The sequence below is a fragment of the Equus asinus genome, unplaced genomic scaffold (assembly GCF_041296235.1).
Source record: "Equus asinus isolate D_3611 breed Donkey unplaced genomic scaffold, EquAss-T2T_v2 contig_803, whole genome shotgun sequence".
NCBI lineage: Eukaryota > Metazoa > Chordata > Mammalia > Perissodactyla > Equidae > Equus > Equus asinus.
The window spans coordinates 49,986-73,096 of NW_027225520.1; the positions used below are offsets into that span (position 1 = coordinate 49,986).

General features: G+C 38.9%; 1 protein-coding gene across 1 annotated transcript in view; it reads left to right on the forward strand.

The window, feature by feature from the left end:
• The window catches only part of LOC139044335 (uncharacterized), a 29,770-nt gene continuing 6,659 nt past the window's right edge, over positions 1-23,111 (forward strand). Inside the window, exons 1-3 of the mRNA XM_070503774.1 lie at positions 1-75; positions 2,693-3,158; positions 7,533-7,609. Coding sequence (XP_070359875.1) covers positions 1-75; positions 2,693-3,158; positions 7,533-7,609 — 618 coding nt within the window. The remainder of the gene's footprint in view (positions 76-2,692; positions 3,159-7,532; positions 7,610-23,111) is intronic.

Consider the following 23,111-nt stretch of genomic DNA (forward strand, 5'->3'; position numbering starts at 1 on the left):
ATGGAGATGTTGGATTCAGAGCAGCTGCTTGGGAAGCAGGCAGTTGTTCTGAGCAAGAAGGCTCAGTGCTTCAAGGCCGTTACTCTCAGCCCAGGAATAAAATTCTACGGGACACAGTTTAATTGCTTCAAGATTCAATTCATAACCCTTTTTCCTGCATCCTGTCATTATTAGGCCATTATTTTTTTGTCCCTTTTATTACATTCCAACAGATCCAGGCAAATATTTGCAAATATTTTTAGAGATGAAGCTACATGTGACTCTTCACTCAAGTGCTGAGTGACTACTATCATAGGCTACAACCAGTAAGCAGTGAAGCCTAGACAAAGGTCCGGATACGAAGGGTAATAATTAGTATATTCATCTCTCTTGTTTGTAGTTCCCACAGATACTAAGTGGTTAATTTATTAGCTTAAGAAAGATACTTCACTGTATCATAATTGTCAAGGAGTGAAAATATTGCCTAAAAGCATTGGCCGAGCTGTGCCTCTGCTGTGAAATCTTTTATGTAGGAAACGTTAACGTGTCATCATATGCCGATAGGAACCAAGGCCTTTGAGGAAGGTATAAGAAATTAAAGACCAAAATCATTTAATTTGAGAATAGATGCATTAACAAGATCAAATACAAGTTACTTGTCTTTTGTTTCAGATACTACCCTGAGAAAATTTTCCTCAGCACATATTGACTATATTTTGAAGGAAAAGGAGCATAATATAACCTTTGAGTCCTGAGAAGAGCAATTGCAATCAATGGACTTAATGTCTTAAATGGCTTTTATTATCATCATTGGTGGTATATAGAAAAAGGTTAATAAAGCCTCTTTCACAGCTGGAACTTACAAATTAATCCTGTTCAGCAGCATTCTCTCTCTGTGCTCACTAATCAGCTCATGCAGCTGGTGGCTGACGGTCATCTCTTCCTAATTAGAGGAGCACGTGCTGCAGAGCCATCATTCTGAATGAGAGCCATGGTGTTTACTCTGTTTCCCTCACCCTTCCTGCTTCATTCACCGTTAAGCAACCCGTGACAATGACACAGGTTGTCACACAGAGTATGAGGAGATGGAATCACAACATTTGGAGGTAGATTGCTTGGATTTGAGTCTAGGCCTTCAACTAGCTGTGTGACCTCAGGCACGTTACCTAATCTCTCTGAGCCTCGGATTCTCCATCTGTAAACAGTCGTTCCAGTTGCTTCCTAAGTTCTGATGATTAAATGAGATAATACATGGAAAAGCACTACGCAAATATCTTTTTACATTTTTAATTGTTGAAAATTTCAAACCTATTCTAAGGTTGAGAGAAGACAGTTGTACCCTCATGTGCCCATCACCCAGCTTCAACAATCATCCATTCACGGTCAGTGATGTTCATCTATACTCCAACCAGTACTCTCTCTTGCCCCCAAAGGAATCTTATACAGCAAGTTCCAGATGTCATATCATCCCCATGCTTACATATTTTAGTGTGTATCTCTAAAAGGTAAAGTCTCTTTTTTAAAAGCCTAACTATAAAGCCATTATGCTACTTAAAAATTTTAACACATACCTAGTCAGTGGCCATTTCCCAGTTGTCTCATAAAATCTTTTTAGAATTATTTTGTTTGACTCAGGATTTAAATAAGGTCTACACATAGCATTTGACTGACCTGTCTCTTTAGTCTGATCTATAACTGCACTGTTCAACATGGCAGCTACTAGCCACATGTATCCATTTAAATTTAAACACAAATTAATTCAAATTAAATAAAATTAAAAATTCAGTTCCTCCATTGCAACAGCCACATTTCAAGTGCCAAATAGTCGCATGGAAAGTGCAGATACGGAACATTTCCACGATTGCACAAAGTGTTATAGGACAGTGCTGATCTACAAGTCTCTCTTCCCTCTCTGTTTCATCCATTTTGATTGTCAAAAAAAACCCAAGTCATTTATGTCATGGAATTTCCCACATTCTGGAGTTTTCTGATTGAATCCCCATGGTGCCATTTAACATGTTCCTTGGCCCTCTGTATATAATTGATGGTTACAGCTAGAGGCTGAAAAGCTGTTTGTCTGTTTCATGAGCTCAAGTCCTACCATGTGACCTTAAGCAGGTAACTTGACCCCTCTAAACGTCCATTCCCTCACATATAAAACAGGAATAGTAACAGTACCTACACCATTGGGTTGTTATGAATGTTAAAGGAGATAATCTGAAGTGCTTGGCCTGGTGCATGGCTCATGGCATGGATTAAGTATACATTAGTTATTATTTGCATTATTATACTTGTTATTAGGCACTGACTCTCAAATCTTAGTCCATGCATTGGCTGTGTCAAAATCCTCCACAGACATAAACAAAAGCTTTCCAGAGATTCTAATTCAGCGGGCTGTAATGCAGTCTCATTATATTTGTTAAAATAAATCTATCAAATCTTTGTCTAGGATTTACTTTTATTAATTGATTTGCATTCAAGTGATTAGGATGATTACAATAATTATCCAGTGAACTCTTAGAATTTTACTAAGATTCCTCTCTTTGGGTATGCTTGGAAAATCTGTCCCTAAATCAATATTGCAAAGTATATACAAAATATTCACCACAGCACCTTTACAATTAAATATTCATTCCATTTTTATTATTATAGCTTAGCCTAGAGAATTAAGTAAACATGTGTTACTTCACTCCTACACACCGTTTAAACGCAGCTAACAGGCTTTCTGAATAAACCAGCCCGCCCCCGGCGGTATCAGGAGTTAGGTTCCGCATATGCTGTCGCCAGGCTGCAGCCGCCTGAGGGGACTCGCCCGGGGCCCCGCCCTCAGAGCTCACACCCGCCTTGCGCTCGCGCCCCAGGGGCCGCCCCCCGACACTCCAGTGCGACTCTGCGTGCACAGGCCAGAGGCTCAGAACCAGCGCCGGGCTGCCCTGCTCGGCCTCCTGGGCGCAGCGGCGTTTGCCCGTGCACGTGCCCTCGCATCGCGCGCTCCGGGGCCGGGCTCCGGGCGGTTCTCGCCGCTGCAGTTCCACCGGGACTTCCGCGCTTCGGCGGCCTGTCTGACGAGCCGCCGCGCCCAGAGAGGTTCAGGTTGGAGCGACACTTCCCAGAGGGCAGCGGTCACGCCAGATCTTTGTCTTCCATTCCGTTTTCGCGCGCTTCTCCCACTTTGCAAGGTGAGTTGAGCTCATTTGTGGATGTGTTAGCACAGGATGCGGGAATCCTGTGAAGCGAGTCAATTCGGAGCCCGACGTGAACCAGGTGGGGTGGCGGCAGAAGCGCTCACAGGGTGGAGGCCCATAGTAAGGACGCCAGTCCTCAGGGGACTCTCGGGCCTGAAAGGCAGAGGACGGTGTGTGTCTGTGGGGACAGACGGGCAGCGTGTGGCGGGGTGTGTGTGAGAGACGCGAGTGAGTGGTGGGATGCGCCTCCGTGCCGTGGGTGTGGCTGCGAGGCTGTGACAGGTGCGTGGCTGTGCTGGGGTGACGGGGATTTGGTTGCATGTCCTTTACCTGTGCAGGTGTGATGGCTGTGGCTCTGTGGCGTCACTGTCTGGTGGCTCTGGGCTGCCTGGCGCTTCCTCCTCTTCTCTCCTCACAGCCACTTGGCTGCAAGAGGGAAGTAGGACATTGAGCCCTAAAGGAAGATTTCCAGCCAGGGGGCACCGAGGTTAGTTTGGGAAAGCCTGGGGAGTTCTCTACTTGGGAGCTCTGAGGGGCAGCTACTGTCTCAGAGCCTCGGGGTTCCCAGAGCTCGGACCCCAGGAACGTGCTGTAAACCTATACCCGTAGTCCAGGCTCTGTCGTCTTTTCCATCTGTTTATGTGTATGAGCAGGGCGGGTGTGGACCTGGAGAGTGTCGTGTAAGGGAGTCATTCTGTGCCCCAAGAACAGCCTGGTGCCTGGTGACTTCCTCCTCAGTCCTGCCATCCCCCAAAGAAGAACCTTGGGGAGGGGAAAGAATTGTTTTCATGCAAAAATCAACATTGAGGATAGTTGTTTCTTTCTTTCATAAATTCACTGATTTTAAATTATTGATATAAGAAAAATTTAACAAAACTTTGCAATAATATCTGATTTTTAGTTGTCTTCCCAAAAAGATTTCCAAATACTGATTGAAATACAAGAAAATAAGGAATCATTTTATTCACCCACATGCCTTTTGTTGCTGCTTCAGGGCACTGAGAGTCTTACTGATGTTCTCACTTTATGAGACGCTTGATCACATCAGCTTCTTTGCGCAGGTTGTGATTCACAAATGTCTCTTTGTTTCTGCTGCATTTCGGCGGGAGGGAAATTTCCTCCTCCTCTTTTCTAGAAACTCTTGATGTATGAATTAAAAATGCATTCTCAAGCAAAAGATCTAATTTTGCCCATTATTTTTGTGAGCATTATCAGAGCAGGGCTGATAAGCACAATTTTACTCTAGGAAGGAGAATCGTTTCTTTTATAATACCCAATTAGGGGACATGCAATGTTCTTCAATAAAAATAGCTAACATATTTATATTTATATGGGATTACAACATATTACTAAGTTTGAATGTAGATCATATTTCTCCAACATATTCATGCTAAGTAAGTGATCTTCGTACTCTTGCCTTTACTGATGAAAAACCCAAGACACTAAAATGTCATGAACTCTAAGAGCAGTTACATTTAGAAAATCTGAGAACAGAATCTATGTCTTAAGTTTCAACTGGATACCATTCCCCGGTTATGAGTGTGTACTTTACACTGGGACCAGTATCATCCTGATTAATAATCCTGTACATGCCATCACACAGCAGAACCAAATTAGTTAACCTGTTCCCTGTTAGATTTTTGTGTTTCTAGTTTTTGGCTGTCAAAAACTCTGTATTGAAGATACTCGTACATGCATTTCTTTATCTCAATATTTTCTTAAGAAATGTCTAGAACTAGAATTTGGGGTAAAATAATCAGATTTTTAGTAAATGCTTATCATATGCCAGACCATGCCATCTTAGTATTTGGGGTGATAAAAAGACTCAAATGACACTGTTGATACTCTTATGTTCCTTCTGGTAGGTAAAGTAAACCCTGAATAGGAATAGATGCATTGAAGGCCACTAGGGAGATTCAGATAATGTGACTTGGTGTTTGATAAGGCAGTGATGTCATTCTGACTGCAGCCACCACTGTCGGGTTGCGATCAAACTATGATGACCTATGAGAGCACCATGATGGTAAGGAATTTATGTTGTAAATTTTTACCTTACTTTTTCAGTTGAGATATATACATGATCATAAAATTCCCCCCCTTTTTTTTTTTTTTGGTGAGGTAGTTTGGCCCTGTGCTAACACCTGTGGCTAATCTTCCTCTTTTTGCTTGAGGAAGAGTGGCCCCGAGCTAACATCTGTGCCCGTCTTCCTCTGTTGTGTATGTGGGGTGCCACCACAGCATGGCATGATGAGTGGTGTAGGTCCATGCCTGGGACCCAAACCTGTGAACCCGGGCCACCAAAGCAAAATGTGCTGAACTTGACCACTACGCCACTGGGCCAGCCCCAAATTCACCTTGTAAAAATGTACTCAAAAGAAAACTTTTTACTATATTCACAAGGTTGTACAAATCAGTACCACTATCTAATTCCAAAATATTTGATCACCTTAGTAAGAAACCCTGTCCTTGTCAGCTGTCACTTCCTATCCCTCGTCCTCCCATACTCTGGAAACCACTAACACGTCGTCTGTCTCCATGGATTTGCTGAGTCTTGAAATTCAGTCTACATGGAATCATGCAGTATGTGTCCTTTTATGTCTAGCTCCTTTCACTTAGCCTGAGGTTTTCAAAGTTCGTCCATGTGGTAGATAAGCACATCATTCTTTTACTTTATTTTGGAAAGTATACACGGCATTACATTTGCTATTTTAACCACTTTTCAGTGTACAGTTCTGTGACAGTAAGTACATTCACACTGTTGTACAACCATCAGCACCACCCACTTCCAGGACTTTTTCATCTTCAACTGAAACTCTGTCCCATTAAACACTAACTCCCCATTCCCCTCTCCTCCCAGTCCTGGCAACCACCATTCTCCTTTCTGTGTCTATGAATTTGACTTCTCTAGGACCCTCATAGTAGAGCAATCGTGCAAAATTTATACTTTCGTGACTAGCTCATTTTACTTAGTGCAGTGTCCTCAAGGTCATCCATGAGGAGTCGGTATCAAAATAGCCTTATTTTTCTGGCTGCGTAATATTCCCTTATATCCATAAATGGCATTTTCTTCATCCATCTGTTGATGGACATTTGTATTGCTTCCACTTTTTGGCTGTGACAAATGTGAACATTTGTGTACTAGTTTTTGTGTGAATGCATATTTCCATTCTCTTCAGTATATACCTAAGGGCAGAAGTGCTGGGTCACATGGTAACTCCTACTTTACATTTTTTTTCTGATGATGATGGTTGCTGAGTGAGACTGATGGGATAAGATAATTGAGCAGCTTTCTGGAGGACGTGGCTAACAGGATGGGAAAGGGTTCCATGAAGAGAACTTGCAAAAGGATGTAGCCCCGAGACCAGCAACAATACATATTAGCTATACTCAGGGACTTCAGCCATCTGTCTAGACAGTAATCCAACAATGAGCATGCCTAGAAACCTGAGAGGAGATTGTGTCACTGATAACTGAAGGAAACAAAAACCATTTAATAAAACAACCCAAATTTAGTACATTTCCCCAAGACCAACTAAACTCTGTTTAGAAGAATGAACTTTCCACATTTTGGAAAACAGCTTCCACTTAACACACAACAAATCTTCACATGCATAGATATTTTAACAAATGAACATTCAATCAGCAAGTTAAGATATACTCAACAAACAAAATCCCCCATCAGGGGCAAAAGATAAGCACTGTCAACATGTAAATGTAAAACTTTCTAGATTTTTTCTGTCTATTGAAGTCTGATGATTTTTCAGTCGTTTGATATTGAGATACACATATGTTCTTCAAATGGTATCATATTGTACCTATAGTTTTATAACCTGATTTTTCTACTGACAGTGTTTCCGGAATGCTTTCCATGTTCACGATATTTTTCCTGACTTCACGTTTATTACGTGGATATGTTGTAATGTGTTTAATCACAGTCAGTTTTTCTGGAATTGGAATACTGAATATTTCCTGACCAGTTCTATGTCTTTTCTAACCTCTTCAACCTCACCTGACCCCAAGGCCATGAGGTTAGGTGTGCCTGGATGGCGTGGCTCCTTTTCAGTCCTGGAAGGTGTGAATGGAGGGAGGAGGACCTGTTCAGGGCTGGGCTGAGCAGCCTAGTCTCAGGTGCAGAGCAGCTTCCCCAAAGTGGAGGTCTGGCCAGAAAACTGTCTGCTGAAGTGTTTGGGTTTCCTGGGCATTAGGGGAAGAGTTTGGGTTTATCTACAGTCCTTCTAATTTTTTCATATTGTTATGTTTGTACAGTTAGAGGTATTATGCAAAATGGAATGGAGGAGCCAAATGTTACTTCCTCTCATGGTAACCCTAAATTATGCTTGCTCTCATGGTCTCTTTTTCCTTTCCCAGCTCTGGATTCTCTTTGTTCTTTCCCAGTAGAGGAATCCCAAGGAGGACTGATCCGTTTTGGCAGGTGCACAACCATGGTATGTGTAAGTTAGTGTTTCCTTCTCATTGAAATAGTGGGACGTAAATGTTTTCATTAATTGTTCTGAAGCTTCCTACCCAAAAGAACCCCATGTTATTATGTGCTTCCCAGTTCCTCCCATTCCAGTGAACTGAACAATGGTTCCAAATAACCTAGTCCTCCTTATGTGGCCGAGTCTCTTCTAGCCAGTGTTTATGTATTCACTGACCAGATTATTCTCTCCTATATGTTCAACTTAGTAATATTAAGAGCTATAATGGAGGAATGAAGAAATTAAGTCCTGTCAAGAAATGATTTGAGCTTCCCGTGTCAGGACTGTAGTTGCATGAGAGATGGAGATCCCATTTGGCCAAGCAGGGAAAGACTCTGACATTCTCACAGACGTGAGTTTTCTAGATACACGTGATAAAGCCCAGCAATGAACGATCTCTGGAGGCTGAGATCCAATGCTCTGTGAGGTTTTTGGAATTGAATAGCAATATGATTTAAGACTTGAAAATATATGGATCATGGTCCTTGGTAAGGGATTCCTGAATGATAAATATGACTATTTTATTGCTGACTAGGATGCGATGAATTTTAATGACTTTGATATAATTCTGGATCATCCTACATTAGTATCCTCTAACTCATGAACCACAGAAGTACTAAGTCGGATTGCTAGTGGCCATAAGAGAGAGTAAAATCATGTCTTAAATTAACAGAGAGCAAGAGCAGAAAAGACCTTAGATATGTTGTCCAACTTAATGTATAAAATCATAATCATCTAAACATGATTAATTCTATTATACCATAAGTTAGAGTGCTATGCAGCCATTCAAAATATTTGTCAAAATAATGAAACTACATATGATAGAATTTAACAAAGAATTTGAGTATTTAAGATATTCTTTTGTTTCTTTTTAAATGCTGTTTTTCTATCTGTTATGACAAACTCTAAGTTTCAATTGGAGAATTTTATCCTTTTACATTTAATGTAATTATTGACAGTTAGATTTAGGTCATCCGTTTTACTATATGTTTTCTTTTTTTCCGTTTGGCTTTTGTTCCCCTTTCTCTTTTTTTCTTCTTTGGGGTTAATAATATTTATTTAAAATTCCATTTTAACTTGCTTTTTCTATATGTGCCTATTTTTAGTGGTCAGTGTCTGTATTTAAATATATATATATGTATATATATGTATTTATATATATATAATTATTTTATTGGGTCATATTGGCTTTCAACCTTGTATACATTTCAAGTGTCTATCATTATATTTCAGTTTCTCTTTAGACTGCATTGTGTTCATCACCAATAATTCAGTTTTTATCCATCACCATACATATGTGGCTTTACCATTTCATCCTCCCTCATCCCTTTTTCCTCTGGTAACCACTAATCTATTCTCATTTATGTGTTTGCTTATATTCCACATAGGAGTGAAATCATACAGTATTTCTTTCTCTGTCTGACTTATTTTGCTCAAGATCCATCCATGTTGTCTCACATGGGAGGAGTTTGTCTGTTTTTATGGGTGATTAGTATTCCATTGTATATATATACAACACCTTCTTATCCATTTGTCTCTTGATGGGCACCTAGGTTGCTTCCACATCTTGCCTATTGTGAATAATGCTGTGGTGAGCATACGGGTGCATATATCTTTTTGAATTAGTGATTTCATGTTCTTTTGATAAATACCCAGTAGCAGAATGGCTGGATCATACAGTATTTCCGTTTTTAAGTTTTTGAGAAATTTGCATACTGTTTTCCATAGTGGTCACACCGGTTTGCATTCCCACCACCAGTTTATGAGCATTCCCTTTACTCCACATCCTCTCCAACGTTTGTTATTTTTTGTCTTGGTAATTATAGCCATTTGACTGGTCTGAGGTGATATCTCATTGTCGTTTTGATTTGCATTTCCCTGATGATTAGTGATGTCGAACATCTTTTCGTGTGCCTGTTGGCCATCTGGATATCGTCTTTGAAAAATGTCTGTTCGTATCCTCTGCCCATTTTTTTATTGGATTATTCTTTTTTCTTGTTAATGAGTTGTATGAGCTCTTTATATATTTTGGAAAGTAACGCCTTGTCAGATGTATGATTTGCAAATGTTTTCTTCCCATTGGTAGGTTGTCTTTTCGTTTTGCTGATGGTTTCCTTTGCATTGCAGAAGCTCTTTAGTCTGATGTAATCCCATTTCTTTATTTTGTCTTTTGATTCCCTTGCCTGTAGAGACATGGTATTCAGAAAGATACTACTAAGACCTACGTCAAATCTGTACTGCCTATATGTTCTTCTAAGAGTTTTATGGTTTCAGGTCTTACGTTCAAGTCTTTAATCAATTTAGAGTTAATTTTTGTGTATCATGTGAGACAATGGTCTACATTCATTCTTTTGCATGTGGCTGTCCAATTTTCCCAACACTATTAATTGAAGAGATTTTCCTTTCTTCATTGTGTGTTCTTGCCTCCTTTGTTGAAGATTAGCTGTCCCTTGATGTGTGGTTTTACTTCTGGGCTTTCAATTCTGTTCCATTGATCTGTATATCCGGGTTTTTTATGCCAGTACCATGCTGTTTTGACTACTACAGCTTTGTAGTATATTTTGAGTTCAGGGAGCATGATACATCCAAATATTGTTTCTTTTTTCCCCCCTCAGAATTGCTTTGGCTATTCAGTGTCATTTGTTTTTCCATATAAATTTTAAGATTCTTTTTTCTCTTTTCATGAAGAATGTCATTGGTATTCCATTCGGGTTTGCATTAAGTCTGTAGGTTGATCTGTAGATCAATCTGTAGATTGATTTAGGTAATATGGACATTTTAACTGTGTTTATTCTTCCAATGCGTGGGAATGGAATATCTTTCCATTTCTTTGTCTTCTTTGAGTTATTTCATTAATGTCATAGTTTTTGGAGTATATGGCATTCACCTCCTTGGTTAAATTTATTCCAAGTATTTTATTCTTTTTTGTTGCAGTTGTAAATGGGATTATAGTCTTGACTTCTCTTTCTGGTGGTCCATTACTAGTGTATAGGAATGCAACTGATTTTGTGTGTGTGAGGAAGACTGGCCTTGAGATAACGTATTTTGCCAATCTTCCTCTTTTATTTTCTCCCCAAAGCCCCAGTACATAGTTGTATATCCTAGTTGTAAATAGTTCTAGTTCTTCTATTTGGGATGCCACCACAGCATGGCCTGATGAGCGGTGTGTAGGTCCACGCCCAGGATCCCAACTGGCAAACTGCAGGCCCCCGTTATGGAGTGAAACGCAAATGATTTTTGAATGTTGATTTTGTACTCTGCAGCTTTACTGTATTCATTGATTATTTCTAATAGTTTTTTGTTGGATTCTTTACAGTTTTCTGTATATAGAATCATGTCAACCACAAATAGTGACAGTTTTAATTCTTCCTTTCCTTTTTGGATACCTATTATTTCTTTTTCTTGCCTTACTTGTTTGGCTAAAATTCCCAGTACTATGTTGAAGAAGAGTGGCAAGAGTGGGCACCCTTGTCTTGTTCCTGTTCTCAGAGGAATGGCTTTCACTTTTTGACCATTGTGTGTGATGTTGGCGGTGGGTTGGTCATATATGGCCTTTGTAATGTTGAGGTACTTTCCCTCTATACCCATTTTATTGAGAGTTTTTATCATAAATGGATATTGGAAATTGTCAGATGTTTTCTCTCCATCTATTGATATGATCATGTGATTTTCATTCTTCATTTTGTTAATGTGGTACATCACATTGATGGATATGCTAATGTTGAACCATTTCAGCACCCCTACAGTAAATCCCACCTGATTGTGGTCTATGATCCAATTAATGTATTGTTGTATTCAATTTCCTAATATTTTGTTGAGTACTTTTGCGTCTATGTTCATCACTGATATTGGCCTGTAATTTTCCTTTTTTGTGTCATCCTTGTCTGGTTTTCATATCAGGATAATGTTTGCCTCAGAAAATGAATGCAGAAGTGTCCCATCCTCCCAATTTTTCAGAATAGTTTGAGAAGCATAGGAATTAAATCTTCTTTGAATGTTTGTTAGAATTCACCAGAGAAGCTGTATGGTCCTGGACTTTTTCTTTGGGAGGCTTTTGATAACAGTTTCAATCTCTGCTTGTGATTGGTGTATTCAGATTCTTTATTTCTTCATGATTCAGTTTTCAGAGGTCATATGGTTCTAAGAATTTATCCATTTCTTCCAGGCTATTCAGTCTGTTGACATATAGTGTTTCATAGTATTCTTCTGTAATCCAATGTGTTTCTGCAGTGTCCATTGTAGTTACTGCTCTGTAATTTCTGATTGTATTTATTCGAGTCTTCTCTCTTTTTTTCTGAATCTGGCTGAGATATTGTCAATTTTGTTTATCTTCTCAGAGAACCACTTCTTAGTTTCATTGATCCTTTCTATTGTTTTTCTACTTCCTGTTTCATTTATTTCTGCTCTGATTTCATTATTTCCTTCCTTTTCCTGATGTTGGGCTTTGTTTATTCTTTTTCTAGGTCTTCCAGGTATAGTGAGGCTGGTCTATTTGAGACCCCCCTGGCTTTCTGTTGGCTCCCATAGGCTTGGATGCTGCTGCCCCATCATGACCGGTGATGCTTGTCCTGGGTTGTCTGAAGGTGCTCACTGCACTGCTGCCAGGGGTGCTGGGTTCACAGGTGTCACTATCCCTGCCAGGGACCTGGAGAACTATATGTATCTCCTGCTGCTGCTGAGCTGGTGTTGGGGGGTGCCACCAGTGGGGGCTAGGTCACCAGATCTGCTGTGTTTCCTGAAGCCTCTGGTCACAGGTTCCACCTGCCACTGCTGGGGCAAAGGGGCTATTTCTTCTGCCCCCACCCCGTTTGCTCACAGTTGTGTGGGCCAGGCCACCTCCACTGTGCCAGCAGTCACACAGGCCAGGCTGGGCTGTCCTCACCACTTGTGCAAGCCACTGTGTGAGGATCCACAACCTGGATTGCTGCCACTCAGGGAGGGTGGTGGGGGCTTCTCCCCTAGTTCCACTGCTTACTGGGGGTTGAGTCCACCCACCTTCAGATGTATAGACGCATGGATCTCTTAGGCATCCTCTAGTGCTGTATAGGAAATCCTCTCTTGGTCAGTGCATGTCCATTTGGCTGTAACTTAGAGGGGAGTGACAAGGGGGAAAATTCCACCATGAGGCTGATGTCACTCATGTTGTCTCACCTTTTTTGAACTTTCCAAAAAACCAGTTTAAAAAAAATTATTGTGGTCTAACTAGTTTATAACATTGTGAAATTTCAGTTGTACATCAGTATTTATCAAACACCATATCGATATGCCACCTCACCCCTTGTACCCACTCTCCTGCTGCCACAGTAACCACTAAATTGTTCTCTTTGTCCATAAGTTTGTTTATATTCCACATATGAGTGAAATCATATGTTCTTTTCTCTCTCTGTGTGGCTTATTTCTCTCAACATGATGCCCTCAAGTTCCACCAATGTGGTTGTGAATGGGACGATTATGTGCTTTTTATGGTGGAGTAGTATTCCATTGTATATATATACCACATCATCTTTATCCAATCATCAGTCGTTGGGCACTTGGGTTGCTTCCACATCTTGGCTATTGTGAATAATGCTGCAATGAACTTAGAGGTGCATACATCTCTTATTGTTGATTTCAAGATCTTTGGATAAATACCCAGTAGTGGGATAGCCTGGTCATATGGTAATTCTATTTTTAACCTTTTGAGAAATCTCCATACTGTTTTCCAAAGTGGCTGCACAAGTTTGCGTTCCCACCACCAGTAGATGAGGGTTCCCTTTTCTGCACAACCTTTCCAACATTTGTTATTTTTTTGTCTTGGTGATTGTAACTGTTCTAACAGGCATAAGATGATATCTAACTGTAGCATTGATTTGTATCTCCCTCATGATTAGTGATGTTTAGCACCTTTTCATCTGCCTATTGACCATCTGTATATCTTCTTTGGAAAAATGTCTCTTCATATCCTCTGCCCACTTATTGATTGGGTCATTTATTCTTTCATAGTTCAGTTGCGTGAGCTCTTTATATATTGCAGAGATTAATCCCTTATCATATATATGATTTGCAAATATTTTCTCTCAGTTCCTGAGTTGTTTTCTCATTTAGATCTTGGTTTCTTCTGCCTTCCAGAAGCTCTTTAGTCTGAGGAAGTCCCGCTTGTTTATTGTTTCTTTTGTTTCCCTTGTCTGAGTGGACACTATGTTTGTAAAGATCCTTTTAAGGCTGATGACAAAGAGTGTACTGCCTATATTTTCTTCCAGAAGTTTTATAGTTTCTGGTCTTACATTCAAGTCTTTGATCCATTTTGGGTCTATTTTTGTCTATGGAGAAGGATAATGGTCTACTTTCATTATTTTAGATTTGGCTCTTTAGTTTTCTCAGCACCACTTATTGAAGTGGCTTTCCTTACTCCATTCTATGTTCTTGGTTCCTTTATTATTTATTTATTTATTTGTTTTTGAGGAAAATTAGCCCTGAGCTAATGTCTGCTGCCAATTCTCCTCTTTTTGCTGAGGAAGGCTGGCCCTGAGCTAACGTCTGTGCCCATCCTGCTCTACTTTATATGTGGGATGCCTACCACAGCATGGCTTGCCAAGTGGTGCCATGTGCACACCCAGGATCCAAACTGGCCAACCCTGGGCCACCAAAGAGGAATGTGCAAACTTAGCCACAGCACCACCAGGCCAGCCCCTCTTGCTTCCTTTATTGAGGATTAGCTGTCCATGTATGTGTGGTTTTATTTCAGGGCTTTCAGTTCTGTTTCACTGACCTGTGTGCCTGTTTTTGTACTGGTACCATGCTGTTCTGATTACTACAGTTCTGTAATATGTTTTGAAATCCGGGATTTCGATGCCATCAGTTTTCTTGTTTCTCAGGACTGCTTTGGCTATTCTGGGTTTTTTGTTGCCCCATACGAATTTTAAGATTCTTTGTTCTATTTCTGTGAAGATTGTCATTGGGATTCTGATTGTGATTGCATTGAATCTGTGGATTGCTTTAGGTAGTATGGCCATTTTAACTATGTTTATTTTTCCAATCCGTGTACATGGACTATCTTTCCATTTCTTTATGTCATTATCGATTTCTTTCAGTAATGTCCTATAGTTTTCCTTGTATAGGTTTTACACATCTTTGGTTAAATTTATTCCTAGATATTTTAATCTTTTTGTTGAAATTGTAAATTGGGTTGTATTCTTGAGTTCTTGCTCTATTAGTTCATTATTAGAGTAGAGAAATGCCACTGATTTTTGTACGTTGACTTTGTATGCTACAACTTTGCTGTAGTTGTTGATTATTTCTAAGAGTTTTCCAATGGATTCTTTAGAGTTTTCTATACATTTTATGTATAGAAATCATGTCGTCTGCAAAGAGTGAAAGTTTCACTTCTTCAGTGCCTATTTGGATTCTTTTTATTTCTTTTTCCTGCCTAATTGCTCTGGCCAAAACCTCTGGTACTATGTTGAATAAGAGTGGAGAGAGTGGGCATCCTTGTCTTGTTCCTGTTATCAGTGGGATGGCTTTCAGTTTCCCCCACTGAGTATGATGTTGGCTGTGGGTTTGTCATATATGACCTTTATTGTGTGGGGATATTTTCCTTCTATACCCATTTGATTGAGAATTTTTATCATGAATGGATGCTGGATCTTGTCAAATGCTTTCTCTGCTTCTACAGAGATGATCATGTGGTTTTTCTTCCTCCTTTTGTGTTTATATGTTATATCACATTTACTGATTTGTGGATGTTGAAACATCCCTGTGTCCCTGGTATGAATACTACTTAATCATGGTGTATGATCTTTTTAATGTATTACTGTATTCAGTTTGCCAATATTTTGTTGAGGATTTTTGCATCTATGTTCATCAGCGATATTGACCTGTAATTTTCCTTCTTTGTATTGTTCTTGTCTGGTGGTGGGATCAGGGTGATGTTGGCCTCATAGAATGTGTTAGGGGAATTTCCATCTTCCTCAACTTTTTGGAATAGTTTGAGAAGAATAGGTAATAAATTGTCTTTGAATGTTTGGCAGGATTCTCCTGAGAAGCCGTCTGGTCCTGGACTTTTATTTTTGGAGAGGTTTTTGATTACTGTTTCAATCTCTTTACTTGTGATTGGTCTATTCAGATTCTCTGTTTATTCTTGATTCGGTTTTGGGAGGTTGTAAGAGTCTAAGAATTTATCCATTTCTTCTAGGTTGTCCAGTGTGTTAGCATATAGTTTTTCATAGTATTCTCATAATCTTTTGTATTTCTGTGCTATCCATTGAAATTTCTGCTCTTTCATTTCTAATTTTATTTATTTGAGCCTTCTTTCTTTTTTTCTTAGTCTCACTAAGGGTTTGTCAATTTTGTTCATCCTCTCAAAGAACCAGCTCCTTGTTTCATTGATCCTTTCACAGTCTTTTTTGTTTCTATTTCATTTATTTCTGCACTTAATTTTTATTATTTCCCTGCTTCTCCTGAGCTTGGGCTTTGTTTCTTCTTCTTTTTCTAATTGTGTTAGGTGTAGATTAAGATAGTTTATTTGAGCTTTTTCTTGTTTGTTAACGTGGTGCTGTGTTGCTATAAACTTCCCTCTTAGGACTGCTTTTACTGCATCTCATAAGAGTCAACATGGTGTTTCCATTTTTGTTTGCCTCTGAATATCTTTTGATCTCTTCCTTTATTTTTTTGATGACCCTTTGGTTGTTCAGTAGCATGTTGTCTAGTCTCCACATTTTTGGTTCCTCTCCCAGCTTTTTTCTTGTAGTTGATTTCTAGTTTCACGGCATTATGGTCAGAAACGATAGTAGATATCATTTCAATCTACCTAAATTTATTAAGGTTTGCCTTGTTTCCCAATATTTGCTCTATCCCTGAGAATGTTCTATGCGTTCTTGAGAAGAATGTGTATTCTGCTGTTTTGGGATGGAGGACTCTATATATGTCTACTATGTTCATCTCATCTAGTTTTTCATTTAAGTCCAGTATCTGTTTGTTGGCTTTTTGTCTAGATGATCCATCCACTGATGTAAGTGGAGTATTGTGGTCCCCTACTATTATTGTGTTGTTGGTAATATCTCCTTTTAGCTTTGTTAATAGTTGCTTTATGTACTTTGGTGCTCCTGTTGGGTGCAGACATGTTTATAAGTGTTATGTCTTCTTGGTGGTGAGTCCCCTTTATTATTATACACTGCCCCTTTCTGTCTCTCTTTATCAGTTTTATCTTGAAGTCTACTTTGTCTGATATAAGTATGGCATCACCTGCTTTCTTTGGTTTGCCATCAACTTGAAGTATTGTCTTCTATCTCTTCACTCTGAGCCTATGTTTGTCTCTAGAGCTGAGATATGTTTCCTGGAGGCAGCATATTGTTGGCATTTGTTCTTTAATCCATCTTGCCACTCTGTATCTTTTGATTGGAGAATTCAATCCATTTACATTTAGAGAGACTATTGATATATAGGGCTTAACACTCCCATCTTCTCACACATTTCCTGGTTCTTCTGCATTTCCTTTGTTTCCTTCCTATGTATTTTGGACTACCAATTTGATTAGGTAGTTTTCTCTGTTGTTTTTCTTCTTTTCCTCCTCGTTTATTGTAAAGATGTCTGTTCTGATTATTTGTTATTGGTTACCCTTAAGTTCATATAAACAATCTCATAGTTGAGATAGTCCATTTTCTGACAGCCTCCTACTTCCTTAGACTATACTGATTCCATCCCTTTACTATTTCCCTTCTAAGTTATTTTGTCATATCTTTTTCCAACCTGTGTTGTGCATCTATGGATAAAAAGATGAGGTCATTTTTGTTTTGGTATTTTCTGTTTATATTATCCTTGACGTTAGAATTGTTTACTAACCTTATCTGATAGAGATCTGCCACTTCTTGATTATTGCCTGCCTATCATCTCCTTGCTCAGGGCTTTGTAGCGCCTTTCCTATTTCTTTTTTCAGATATGAGGGCCTGCTTGAGGATTTCTTGTAGGGGGGCACTTGTGGCAATGAACTCCCTTAGCTTTTGTTTATCTGGGAAAGTTTTTCTCTGTCATATCTGAAGGAGATTTTCATTGGATAGAGTATTCTTGGCTGGAAGTTTTGTCATTCAGGATTTTGAATAGATCATTCCACTCTCTCCTAGACTGTCAGGTTTCTGCTGAGAAATCCACTGAAAGCCTGATGGGGTTCCTTTGCAAGTTATTTTCTTCTGCCTTGCTGCCTTAGTATATTTTCTTTTCTTTTTTTTTTTTTTTTGAGGAAGACTAGCCCTGAGCTAACTACTGCCAATCCTCCTCTTTTTGCTAAGGAAGACTTGCCCTGAGCTAACATCGGTGACCATCTTCCTCTACTTTATATGTGGGACACCTGCCACAGCATGGCTTGCCACGTGGTGCCAGATCCACACCTTGAATCCGAACCAGTGAAACCTGGGCCGCCAAAATGGAACATGCAAACTTAACCACTGCACCACCGGGCCAGCCCTGGTTGTCTTTTCATTTTGATCCTTGTTCCCTTTTCCTTGCAGAAGCTCTTTAGTCTGATGAAGTCCCAGTTATTTCTTTTTTTCCCTTGCCTGAAGAGACATGGTATTCAAAAAGATCTTTGTAAGACCCATGTCAAAGAGTCTACTGCCTATATTTTGTTCTAACAGTTTTATAGTTTCATGTCTTACCTTCAAGTAGTTGATCCATTTTGAGTTAATTTTTGTTTATGGTGAAAGATAATGGTCTACTTTCATTCTTTTGCATATGGTTGTCCAGTTTTCCCAATGTCATTTATTGAAGAGTCTTTCCTTTCTACATTGTATGTTCTTAGCCCCCTTGTCAAAGATTAGCTGTCTGTAGATGTGTGGTTTTATTTCTGGGCTTTCTCTTCTGTTCCACTGATCTGTGTGCCTGTTTTCTTACCAGTACCATGCTGTTTTGATTACTATATTTTTGTAGTATATTTTGAAGTCAGGGATTGTGATGCCTCCAGCTTTGTTTTTTTTTTTTTTTCCTCAGAATTGCTTTAGCTACTTGGGTTCTTTTGTTCCCCCATATGAATTTTAGGATTCTTTGTTCTATTTCCGTGAAGAATGTCATTGGGATTCTGATTGGGATTGCATTGAATCTGTAGCTCACTTTAGGTAGTATGGACATTCTAACTATGTTTATCCTTCCAATCCAAGTTCATGGAATATCTTTCCATTTCTTTATGTCATCATCAATTTCTTCCAGTAATGTCTTATAGTTTTCATTGTATAGGTCTTTTACCTCCTTGATTAAATTTACTGCTAGATATTTTATTCTTTTTGTTGCAATTGTAAATGGGATGGTATTCTTGAATTCTCTTAGTTCATTATTAGAGTATAGAAATGCAACTGATCTTTGTAAGTTGGTTTTGTACCCTGTATCTTTGCTGTAATTTTTTATTATTTCTAATAGACTTCCATCTCTGCTCTATTCTTGATCATTTCCTTCCTTCTGCTTGCTTTTGGTTTTGTTTGCTCCTCTTTTCTACCTTCAATTAGAACAATTAGGTATTTATTTAAAATAATTTTTTCTAATATAGGTGTTAAAGCTATAAATTTTCCTCTGCATCCTCGTTTACTTCTAATCTGTTGTGAGATGTTGTTTTTGTTTCATTCATTCAAATTATTTTTAGTTTCCATTGTGATTTCTTCTTTGACATATGGGCGGTTTAGAAGCATGTAGTTTAATTTCCAAACTTTGAGATTTTTCCCACATTTCTTTCTGTTGCTTTTTAATTCAATTATGTTGTGATAGGAGAACTTTACATTATTTCAGTTCTTTTAAATATATTGAGTCATTTTATAGCCTAGCATATGGTCTCTGCCTCTATTCTACACATGTGATGTCAATCAAATTGGCAGATAAGATTGTTCATATTCATTTTTTAATCTAGTTTTTCTCTCCATTATTGGGAATGCTGTGTGACAGTTAAAAAATTATTGACTCAGCTATAGTTTCATTCATTCTGGCTGCTCTGTAAATACATCTGTGCTCTTTAATCACACACTCATCCTTGGGTTATTTTATGGCAGAGTATCCCCTTGGCTCCTGTGTCACTCAGAGCATCTCCAGTGCCTGGTGCCAGCAGCTCACAGTAATCAGCAGTTTCCATGTGTGTCCTCCATTGCACAGGTTCGCACTTAAGTATCTCTGGTGAGATGCCCCACGGACAGCTTTACACAGCACACTAGGAGGTGGGCTTCTTGAAGATCCATTACCATGGCTTACTCGCAGAGTCCTTTCAGTAAGTAAAGGCCTTGCCCTCTCCCACAAGGTCTGGATCTCAGTCCTGTCAAGTGGATCTCCCATGGGCTCTCAATCTCACCCCTGTTTAGTGTTCCTTATATCTGTAGTCTTATACTCTGTAGCGTACTGTTTACTTACTTGCTAATCTCTCATTATTCTAATCCCCTTATGTAAGTATTAATTAATAGTTAGTCATTTATATTAACAGTTTCCTGTTCAAATTACTGTGAGGTTTCTCTTCCTTCATTGGACCCAGACTGAGAATGGCATATTAAAGACCCCAGCTATTGTTGACAATTTGTTTATATCTTCTTTAATTCTGCCAGACTTGCTTCATATATTTTGTTGCTCAGCTGTCAAATATGTTTATGTCTATAATTGTTAAATATTTATGTAAGTTTCCCTTTTCCTCCTTATAAAATATTCCTTTTTGTCTCTAGTGACATTTTTTGCATCAAACAGTATTTTGCCTGATATTGATATAGCCACTCCAGCTATTTTGTTACTATTTGCATGGTGTACTTTACTATGATTTACTTTGAACCTATTTGTCTATTTGAATTTAAAGTTTGTCTCTTGTAAACAGCATACAGTTGTATATTGTTTTGTTTTGAGACTGACAATCTTTGCTTTTTTTTTTTACCCCGAGGACGATTGGCCCTGAGCTAACATCTGTTGCCAATCTTCCTCTTTTTGCTTGAAGAAGATTGTTGCTGAGCTAACATCTGTGCCAATCTTGCTCTGCTTTAGTGGGAATGCTGCTGCAGTGTGGCCTGATGAGAGCTGATAGCTCCCACCTGAGATCAGAACCTGCAAACCTTGGGTGACCGAAGCAGAGCACATGAACTTAACCACTGTGCCACAGAGCTGGCCCCAACCATCTCAGCTTTCAATTGGAGTACTTCATACATTTCAAATTTAATTCAATTATTGATATTGTTAACTTTTTATCTCCCATTTTGCTGTTTCCTATGTCTTATGTGTTTTTGTGCCTTTTTTACTGCTTTTTCATATCAAATATATTTTTTTCTAGAGAAACATTTTACTGGTTGTCTTAATAGCCTGAATTATTTTCTTAGTAGTTACTCAAGGGAAGACAATATACATCTTAACATAATACTCTTCAGATTAATATTTACTTCCAGTAAGGTTTAGAAACTGTTTCGATATAGCTCCATTCTTCCCTGTCTTTGTGCAATTTTCATATATTACATATTTATATAGGTCCAATATTACAGTTTTTTCATCGTTTTGTGCAATCATCTTTACAATCAGTTGAAAGAAAGAGAAAAATGCATTTTCAATGTCATCTGGCCTGCATTGTTTCTGAAGAGAAGTCAGCTGTCAGTTGCTTGTGGTTCCCTTGTACATAATGAGTCCTCTTTCTCTTGCTTCTTGCAAGATTTTCTACTTGTCTTTGGCATTCAGTAGCTTGACTATGATGTGTTTATATGTGAATTTCCTTTTGTTTATCCTACTTGAAGTTTGTTGACCTTCTTGGATTTGTAGATTGGTTTTTCCTCATTTGGGGAAATGTGGGGCCATTATTTCTTCAAAGAACTCTTCTGTCCTTTTCTCTACTCTCCTTCAAAGTAACTATTATACTCCTGGAACTTCTGTCGTGTATGCTTGCTATGCTTGATTGTTTTCCCAGCAGGTTGTGACATTCTGTTAATTTTTATTCCTTTTATCTTTGTTTCTTCAGACTGGATAATCTCCATTGACCTATCAGCAGGTTCACAAAATCTTCCTTCTGACAACTCAATTTGCTGTTGAGCTTCTCTTTGGAACTTTTCATTTGAGATATTCAACACTTTATATCTTGAATTTCTATTATGTTTTTAAAAAGTAATCTCTCTTTATTGATTCTCTATTTGATGAGCCATTGTACACATTATTTTAGTTCATCAAATATGGTTTCATTTCGATCTTTGAATATATTTGTAGTAGCTCCTTTTAAGTATTTTTTTCCTGAGTCCACTATCTTCACCTCCCCCAGAAACAGTTTCTGTTGACTTTTCCCCATGTATGGTTCACACTTTCCCATTTCTTTGCAGTTCCCATTTTTTATTGTTGACAACTGGACATGTTAGATAATATATTGCACCAACTCTGGATTTAGATCTACTACTCCCCCAGGAACTGATATTGTTTTTTGTGTACTGACTTGGCTAATTCTGTAATCTGTCTCCTTTGCAACGTGGAGATGCTGATGTCTCCAACCACTTTATTGTTATTTTTTAAATTCTTTTTTTCCTTTAAGCCTGGCTTCACAGCGTCACTTCTGGGTCAGCATAGCTTAGTGGTCAGCCAATGAATGCTCAGATGTTGTCCATAAGCCCCTTGATTAGGTGAGCCTTCTACCCCTTGGCAATGGCTCTGAGTGTTGGTTGGGAAACACATTAAAATCCCTGGCTTTTACCAGACAGAAAAAGACAAACACCATATGATTTCACTCATAAGTGGAAGATAAACTAACACACAAAGAGAACAGTTTAGTGTTACCAGAGGCGAAGGGTGTTGGGGGGTAGGGACAAGGGATGAAGGGGCACATTTATATAGTGACTGACAAACAATAATGTACAACTGACATTTCACAATGATATAAATTATTATGACCTCAATAAAATAAAACAAACAAATCCTTGGCTTTTTACTTTCTGCAGGGCCTTCTCCTGTCACCTCTTTGCATACTCAAGGCCTCATATTCAGCCAGAGATGAACAGATGGCTAGGGTTCTCACAACTTTATGCATAAACCAACCTTCCGGACCACCACGAATATGTCAAATCTTATTAAGAACTTCTCTGGCTTTCTCATTTCCAGAATTGTCTTAACCTCTGGTTAGTCTCATGATATTGCACCCTCAGACCGTCTGTGTTGGCTATCCATCCCCAGTTGTTTGCACTGAGGTTCACACTCCTTTTGCACAACACCTCCAGGCATGGGGTTTTTCCAGACTCCATTCCAACTCATGTCAGTCTCCCAGAGCTCAATGCTGCTGGTTTTCAGAGCTTGTTCAACTCTGGTAAAACAAAGCCAGAGGCAGATGGGAGCATCCCTAGGCTAAAACTCTGGACACTCCCATTGTCCCTTCCTGGAGTTCAGTAGTTTTGCTTGAATAAATGCTTCTTGATTCATTTATGTGTTTGCTCAATTTCCACAGAGTGAAAGTAATTGTTTTAATAACGTTATTCAGTTTCATCGTTGCTTTGTGGGGAAAATTGCCAAGCTCCTCATTACACCATTCTGAGGG